This window comes from Hippoglossus hippoglossus, chromosome 8, assembly GCF_009819705.1.
Source record: "Hippoglossus hippoglossus isolate fHipHip1 chromosome 8, fHipHip1.pri, whole genome shotgun sequence".
NCBI classification, from domain to species: Eukaryota; Metazoa; Chordata; class Actinopteri; order Pleuronectiformes; family Pleuronectidae; genus Hippoglossus; species Hippoglossus hippoglossus.
This window is the reverse complement of record NC_047158.1, coordinates 22,333,684-22,342,319: the sequence shown is the minus strand read 5'-3', so window position 1 is coordinate 22,342,319 and position 8,636 is coordinate 22,333,684. Positions and strand designations below refer to the sequence as shown.

Sequence of the window (8,636 nt, the reverse complement as noted above, 5' to 3'; positions counted from 1 at the left end):
CTGTGTTCACAGGTAAATACACACGGAGACAAACACGTTAGTCAACTAAAGACATTTTATTTTTTGACTCAATTTCTGAAACATAAATGCTTTTAATGCACAAACTGAACTGCGTTGATTTGCAGTTGACTCTATAAATAAAAGACCTGAGTACAACATGTTAATACAAAATATAAAACTTATTTTTAGACGTTTAAACACCAACTCGTCCTCACTTTGTCTCTTCCTGGTTATTTCTGGTCCTCGTGTCTGTGAACAGGAAGTAAAGGGCCACTGCGACATCTTTAAACATCGGATTACATGTCGTGGAGAATATTTGGAAACAGTCGCACAAACAGTCGCACAACGAGAAGTTTTGTTAGTTCTGATATTTCAGTTTAGGGTTCAGAGGTTGAACATGTTCAACAGAGAACGAACTTTAAAGAGTAAAACAAAGAGACTTTAAACATGTGGCTCTTATCGGGAGAGAGGGTCTAGTGAGCTACGCTGCCAAGTTGCATTGTGGGAGTTGTAGGATACAGTGTGTTGACACACTAAATCCTGACAGGGACCTTTAACTGTAAATAATACAAAAAGAAAAACAAACAAACCTGTGAAATATGATATATCATCATTAATGTTATTTTTGGAAACTGTTGAGACTGAGCTGCTGAAAAGTGAACTGGGACAGTTTCATGATAGAATATCTGAGGATTTAAATCCTGAATAACAGATTAATAAATACATCACATCTTGTAAACATTCATCCAAAAGTTCTTAATAAAACTTCATTCAATCACACAAGTTGTGTTTTATCGCTGAGTCATCGTCCTGTCGGCAAACAGCCACCGACACGTGATGTCATCACGCACACGTCTTCAGACACACGCAGCAGACGTCCATGTGGTCTCACTAGAAACATGAACATTTTACTGTTTATCTGTTATATAATAAAACTTTTATAAAACTATGAATGGAAACATTGTTCAGTTGTGTTGCTCAGTCCCTGATGATGGAGGCGAATGTTGGCGTGATGATCGGCCTCTTCGCCGTTTACAGTTTAACTGTTAAAATGCTGCGTCAGAGATTTAAGAGAACGACTCATCGCAGGTGTTTGACATAAATACTGTCAGATTTAAAATATTAAATATACAAAATAAAAGGTGAGTGTGAGCTTCCCTGTCACTCACGTGATGTAACGTGTGGTGAGCGTCTCGGACGAGGAGCTGACCTGAGGCCAGCACTTTCTTCTCTATCCCTGTTTACTGCAGACGAGCCTGTTAAACAACATGCGTGTCGGGTTTTACAGTCGTGACCCGTGTGTGATGACGTCAGAAAACAGGGCCCCGCCCCCACCCCCGCCCCCCAGGGCTCCGTTCACACTGTTCAGCAGCGTCCGTGTGTCAGTACACGGCTCCCATACTCTGTGTGGCGGGCGGCGCCGGGGCTGGCGTGTGGTGCGTTGGCGCCAGCAGACCTAAATGTGCCCCCTGCTGCTGGTACCAGTTCTGATGTGAGAACTCTGCCATGTAGGTGGGCGAGGAATCCACAGGAGGCGGGTAGGGACCCTGCCCCCTGGTGGTCGGCTCCAGCAGTGCGTTACTCTTGATGCTGCTGTTTGTGTTGCTGCTGCTGTTTGTGTTGTTGTTGCTGTTGTTTGTGTTACTGCCGCCCTCCCACACAGCGGGGGACGGGGGGGAGTTGCAGGCCATGGAATCGCTGGCTTCTGGGCTGTGCTCAAGAGCAATTTCCCCGAGTGGAAACTCTCCGTTCTTGTAGAGCTTCTTGAACTTGGAGCGACGGTTCTGGAACCAGATCTTCACCTGAAGGGAAGAACATCAAATGGGAAGATTACAAGAAGGAAGGATTTTCCTCTGCAGCTTCGTTCAGCTCCTTGTTTCTGAGAATGACGCAGCCGCTCTGGAGCATGTCAGGAGATTATCCGGAGTACAGAGACATTTTCAAACCTCTGTTCACTTTCATCCCCACATGTAAACTATTGTTGTCCCACTTATTTGTAGTTGAGCTTCCTGATCAAATCAATTATTAAAATGTTTCCGCCTGAAAACCCTTTCTTTGCTGTTCAAGCAGGCAGCTGGTGATATTGATACCTTCAACCTGCACGTGCCTCGATCTCAGAAGGGTAAGATATATGCTGGATTACTGGCAGCTCCTTTGACTGTAATATGATTCTATAGCTGTGATTTGTATAAACAACGCTGAACTCATGAGCGCGTCAAGCTGAGTGACATGACAATCACATGTTTCACCACACGCCGTCATGCTCCTGCTTTTGTTTTCTCAAGCACAAAGCGGAGCAATGATTTACAGTAGCAGTGATAAAACAACCGGTGCAGCGAGCTCGTTCTTTTATCACTTGAGCCAAGATAATTCGTGTTGTGGTAAATCACAAAAGGCAGGAAGAGCGAGACTGTGTAAACCACAGCGGCCGAGGCAGAGCGACTCGCAGCGCCGCCTCAGGTCTTCTCACATTCTGGCAAACGACTGTGTTCGTCTGGATTTTAGTTTACTTTGTTCCATCGTGGTTTTAATTAAAGTTTTTGTTGTTGAATAATTTTTTTTGTATTGCATTGTATTTAAGTTTATTCTGTTGTTAGGATATTTGATATGTAGCCTATAATCTACAGTTTATAATAACTATAAAGTGTCTACCTGTACGTTAAGAGACTTTATGGCTCATAATGTACGAACTGAAAGTCCATTCTTTCGCCTTCACCTCATTCTAACTCTTAATGTGTTATTGTGTCACTTCAGCCTGTTCACACCTCTCAAGGTTTCTCATTGGTCGCTGGTAAAGTTCCATAGACTCAATCAATCATCAAGTCGCACTTCAACAATAGTTTTTAATTTCCTCCGACAGCTGAAACACTGCGACTGTCTCCGGAGCCGCCGTCTGACGCCTCCTGACACGCGTCTGCACTTTAATCCATCAGCAACAAATTTAAAATCGCTTTCATCTGTTCTGATTGAACCAATTAAAGTGCCAACCTCTCTGTGGTTTACCTGAATGTTCCAAAGCTGTCGCTGCCAAACTGAAAACTGACAATTCAATGAGGTCACAGACAGTGAAATAACACGTAGGTGACTTCTGTGATTACATTTCAGATCCTTTCATCTCGCTTTCATCTTTCTGCACTTCAGATCCTATCGGTGGCTCGACCTCGACTGACACTTCAGCTGCGTTCAGAACTTCAGCTGCGTTCAGGACTTCAGCTGCGTTCAGAACTTCAGCTGCGTTCAGGACTTCGACTGACACTGAAAACCTCAATTCCACATCTCACTTGCTAAACAGTTTGATCCTTTAATGGGGATTTGGATTTCCCCTGTCACTGAACCACGTGCTCCCTCACCTGCGTCTGCGTGAGGCCCATTTGCGCCGCCAGCTCGGCCCGTTCAGGCAGCGCCAGGTACTGAGCCGTCTGGAACCTCCTCTGCAGGACGGCCAGCTGGTAGCTGGAGTAGATGGTCCGGGGCTTGCGCACCTTCTTGGGCTTCCCGTTGACCATCCGGACCTCCATGTCTGGCTCTTCTTTCACTGCGGGGGGGGGGGAGAGAGTGAAAACCATGAAGACCTTGAGCTGGGTCTCCACTCGGCTCTTTGTGCAGAGAAGTTGTAGAACCAAAATAACCTCGGCCGCTACAACCCCGAAATTTCAAAGAAATTCCGCCAGCGCTCTGAACTTATAATTTTGGTCTGAGTGTCTCCCACAGCCGGGGAGGGAGGAGAGATTTATAGGTGCTTTTCATGTCGCCTGGAGGCCTCTCGCTCACATCCTGCCTCTTTAGGCTCTGACTCCACTTCTGTGTTTCCTTCAAACTACTTTACTCAAATTCATTTACATTTAATCAGCACATATATATATACATATATATTTATATATAAAAATATGTATTTATATATTTATTTAAACGTAGAGTTTGCAAACAGAAGTACGATTGTGAGGATTTTAGTAATGTATATTATTTAATTGCTACTTTTGCTATTAAAATAATCCTGATTTATGTATTTGAAGTTAAACATTTAGACCTTCCTGCTGGGAGAAATTTTAATATATAAATTCTAAATGATTTATTGAATAAAAGGAAAGACCTTGTGTTTATTGTGAGTCTGTGGTGTGTTTGTGGACATGGGGATCATGACCTTAGAGTTTCTATACTTTTTGCTTTGGCCCTTTCACATCAGCCACATTATTTATTCTCTTTGGCACATGCTTCCTTTCTTGCTGAACAAAATGATGACACAAGATGTTTGTGTGTTTGTTTGCTTGTGTGTTTGTCAGGGTGTGGCCACCTTGCGTGATAAGGAGCCGTCCGTGTTGGATGATTCAAAGGCCAAGGCTGACTGACGTGTCATGACACCTGATGTGCGTGGCTGAGGGCCAAAGTCCCCTGAGGCCATTTCCAGGAGTCAACTCCCAACTGGAATGTCAAAAACAGCACACCAGTCTGTCGGGTTTGTTTTTCCTCTGCGGTTTGCACAGAGACACCTTCCAAGCTCGAGAAGGAGCCAAGAGGAAAAAAGCTTCTGAACACAGAGCGGTGGCGCTCAAAGGAAAAGTCAAAGAGCCAAGATGTTGACCTCCATGTTCTTATTATACCATTATAGCATCGGTGTGTTGGGTTTATAATGACTTCATGTAATATTCCTCTGAAGTTCACTCAAGGGACATGAAGTCTCATCAGGTTTTATCCTGTCGCTCGTGTTATTCTACTTTACTTATATTCATATTATCTGTAGAGCTCAGGGACAAAACGTGTGTAAATGAATCAGTTCCTCATGAAGTCAGCGTCCTGAAGACAATCAGGAGACGTTCAGAGACAATATGACGCTAAATTAAAGTTTATTTTACACTGAGCTTCCTTTTCATGAGAAAATAGAAATGAGACAATAATCATCACATTTAAAGTTTAATGTTTTCTCTTGTTTCCTCGAAGCAAAGTCATTAAACTTTATAGAAACTCGGCTGCAGTGAGTGAGAAGAAAACCAGAACACTTCATTTACGAGTTCTTCCTCCGGCCAACTCAGATTCTCCCGAGTCTCTGACCTTTCAGACCTGGACTCCAGGGATCCACCAGATTCCACTGGGTTACTACAGCTCAGGGTTAAAGTTAGTTAAGTTAGTTAAAGGAAGTTTTTTATTTCAGCTTCAAATCCCAAACACTAAACACTCAGATCTTCCTGAGCAAATAAAAGTATTTAACATTTTATAATACTGATAAAAGCAGGTGAAAGTTAAAGTGAAGTTAATCCAGTTATAGTTATTATAATAGAAATCATATTGTTTAAAGCTGAAGTGAGTTGTGTCCCAGTTTGTCTGTTTAATCCTCTGATGATGGGAAGTCAGGTGTTCGTGATTAAAAGAGAATCAGTGGAACATATTAAACAAGTTGTTAATATTAAATTATTGTTGGTTTGTATTTGTTAGAACACGAGAACCTCTCAGGTCTCCTCTGGTCTCCTCTGCACTTTGTCTCGCTCTTTAACCAAGTCTCGCTTTACGCAGCAGCGTTATGGACTCTACGTGTAAAGAGGATCCATATTCAACAACACGTTGTTCCCATGGAGACATGAGCGAGTTGTGTGTGAACTCACCTGCGTCGTGCATCGCGGACGTCACCTCCCGGCTGAACGCGCCGTGCTCCCGGTACGCGGCGTGCGGGTACGGGTACTCGGCTTTGCCCACCGGGTACGCGCCGCCGGCGGCCATCCCGCTCAGGCTGTAGTGGTGGTACGCGTACGGGTTCATGTGCTGGGCCGCGTACGGCTGCTGCTGCGCCGGGTAGAAATCCTGCGAGCCGCCGCTGTAGAAGCCCATGTCTGTGGAGGAGGACTCCGGCAGGGTCGGGGACGCCTTGGTGGCCGAGATGGAGCCGCCGGCCGCGGGGAGCGAGGGCTTCTTGTCCTCGAACACAGGGGACGCGTGTCCGTTCATGTCTGTCTTCTTCACTCGGGACCTGAATCCTCTCGCAGTCTGGAGCTGCTGTTCCCAAAGTCCCTTGACGCAGCAGCAGCCAGGATGTCCACGGTGGCGGCGCCCAACCCAGCCAGAGCTCCTAATTACAGGGTGCGCCGAGCCGAGCCGAGCCGGGCAGGACTGAGGGGAGTGGATGTCTCCTTCTCATTGGTCCGCCCGCTCGCTCCCTGCCTCTGCCCCGAGGCCAAGACAGAGCCGACTGTCGCCTGTCTGGCTCCCTCCTCTCCCCACAGAAACCTCCATGTGAAGCCGCTCCTCGGGCCTGGAGCAGGGAGACCGACACTTGGCAAACCAGGAAACTCCTCCGTCTCACATGCACTTTAACAAAGAGCAGGAGGAAGCTCAACAACATCCCAGAATATCCACAGGCTGCAGTAATGTGCCGGACGAGCCGTGCGTAATGGTGATAAGAGTGTTTACGCAGCAGCTTCACAGCGCGGCCTCCCGTTCAGATGCAGATGTGGAGGTGAAGAGCTGTCGTCACCCATGTTGGGAGTTATTTACTGTTAATTAAGGTTTATTTAAAAAAAGGCTTTTCCTTCTTTACATGTGTTGACTTTGGGAAGAGAAGCAGCTCATTGGGAAACCCCGCAGTCAAACTCCAGGGGTATGAATCACAGCAGATACACGTGGTGAAACACGAGCAGCAGAACTTTCTCACTGGGAAGTAAAGTTAGTTTCTTAATCCCAGAAGAGAAAGAGAAACTCGTCTCACTTAAAGTTTGGAATAGTTCACTTAAAGTTAAATGACATCATCTGATCACCAGGTGTCACTGCTGAGCCTCCTGGTAACTGCAGCTTTAAACTTGGCTCTTTCCTGATGTGCACGTTCAACAACACTGAGAAACACTGATGAAGACCAACAGCTTCTAGTCCATCACAAACTGTCAGCACCACCCTGAGACCGGACCTGGTTCTCTGGTCCAACACCCTGTGGGTCGTCTTCTTCAAGGAACTGACAGAACCCTGAGGAAGCTGCTGATGAGGTGAATGAGAGGAGGTGGAGACGAACATCTGAGGCAGAACAAGGATGAAGTTGCTCCAGGAGCTTTATCACAACATCCCTCAGTCCTGCTCCAGAACACAAAGATCAGCCGATGGTTCTGGATCAGGAGGAAAGACCCCGACTGAGCCCGAGATGTTAGAAACCCACCCAGGTCTGATCTCTCTCTCACACACACACACACACGAGACGTTCACCATCTTCTCAGATTAAAAGAAAGCACTGTTCAAGTGTTGCAGCAAACTCAAGAGCACATTTTGTCTTTTTTAATCAAAGTGTTACTTCAGTTAAAATGACTGTACAATGATTTTACATGAACCCTCAGCCACACAGACCCCTGCGTGGTTGGTAAGCAGGTCTGGAGTCAGAGGCAGCCGAGTACAAGAGAAATGAAATAAAGTTCTCATCATATCAGAGGATCACGTTAACTAAGCAAAGGTGAAAACTCATCTGCAGGATCCTAAAATCAAACCCGTTACAGTTTTCATTTCATTATTTTTATTAGCATTTGTCTTTCTCTGTCATATACGGTAAAGCCTCGAGTCTTTTCAAAATTTAGTTCCCAGAAATGTACAGCTTGATTTTTCTTCTTCAGCGAAACCCGGCCTTTTCCGCATCGCACAACAAAAAGAGTTCTCTCTCCAGTCACGGCTCCAGCGTCGAAAAGCACTTTGTGTGACTAACCGAGCTCTCGCTGGTTTACTCTGTTCTTTAACGCATTACAAAAGAAAAGAAAGAGACTGTGACTATAATCAGGCCTTGGATGATGTTGGCAACTGGTATATACAAACAGGAAGTGGGAGGGGAGGTGTGTGGAGACCCCAGTGTGTCGCTGTGTCCTCCTCTCACTGTGGTCCCAGAGCGGTGGGTTAGAGGAGAAAGTTCCCTGTATGGTCCACAAATCCCAGAATGCCTTGTGGCTGAGTCCGACCAGTCAGGGGGGAGTCAGGTGAGGGAGAGGGGGGGGGGGGGGATTTCAAACATTCGCTCTCAGGGTCGGTTGACAGAAAACGTCGGATCCGGAGAGGGACGGACGGACCAACCCCCCCCCCCCACCCTGAAATCGCCCAGAGAGATCGATCACAGATGTTCAGCGTTAAGTTCGTTGGTTGGATTTCACTTCTCTGATCTGAGTGAATGAATTCATACATCTCCTCGGTTCCAAGACCTAATGATGCTGTTTTACCAAGTCTGAGGACAAAGTGTGTGTGTGTGTGTGTGTGTGTGTGTGTGTGTGTGTGTGTGTGTGTGTGTGTGTGTGTGTGTGTGTGTGTGTGTGTGTTACAGAAAGAGAAATAGAGGCTTCATCCACACTGGTAGATTTTCTTTTTTTAAACTAACACAATCTCCATCCAGACGAGTGTTTGAGCTCCACATCACTGACTGGAGCAGAAAGCAGATTGTTTACTCTGCTGACTTACAGCAAAGACTCCGAACCAGAACCATGATTCGTTTTGCTTTGACGAGTCATGATTGAGAGAAGCTAATCGAGAAGTGGCCTCAGCCCACCTCTGCCTGTGGGGAGGGATCTGAACCCAGCGCTGACCACGTGTGATTGGATCCCTCAGGGCGGATGTTCACAAACGCACTGAACAGAGCAAGCAGGGGTTTTTTTTTTTTTTTTTTTTTTTAACAATATATGTAAGTTTAAGTACGG

At 45.9% G+C, this 8,636-nt stretch overlaps 1 protein-coding gene across 1 annotated transcript; it reads right to left on the bottom strand.

Annotated features, from left to right (window-relative positions):
* Positions 1-1,061: 1,061 nt before the first annotated feature.
* On the bottom strand, positions 1,062-6,400 carry LOC117765958 (homeobox protein Dlx3b-like). The gene is made up of 3 exons (XM_034592609.1): positions 5,595-6,400; positions 3,351-3,535; positions 1,062-1,802 (listed from the first exon to the last, which is right to left on the bottom strand). The coding sequence occupies exons 1-3, from the start codon at positions 5,932-5,934 to the stop codon at positions 1,383-1,385; spliced, it is 945 nt and encodes a 314-aa protein (XP_034448500.1). The 5' UTR covers positions 5,935-6,400; the 3' UTR covers positions 1,062-1,382.
* Between the last annotated feature and the right edge of the window lie 2,236 nt (positions 6,401-8,636).

What these genes read in the sequence shown, in the direction of transcription:
- LOC117765958 (XM_034592609.1), bottom strand. Translation starts at nt 5,934, where the DNA reads ATGAACGGACACGCGTCCCCTGTGTTCGAGGACAAGAAGCCCTCGCTC. An exon ending in GTCCGCGATGCACGACGCAG is followed by an intron (nt 3,536 to 5,594) that starts GTGAGTTCACAC and finishes CCCCCCCCGCAG; the next exon opens with TGAAAGAAGAGCCAGACATG. An exon ending in TGGGCCTCACGCAGACGCAG is followed by an intron (nt 1,803 to 3,350) that starts GTGAGGGAGCAC and finishes TCTTCCCTTCAG; the next exon opens with GTGAAGATCTGGTTCCAGAA.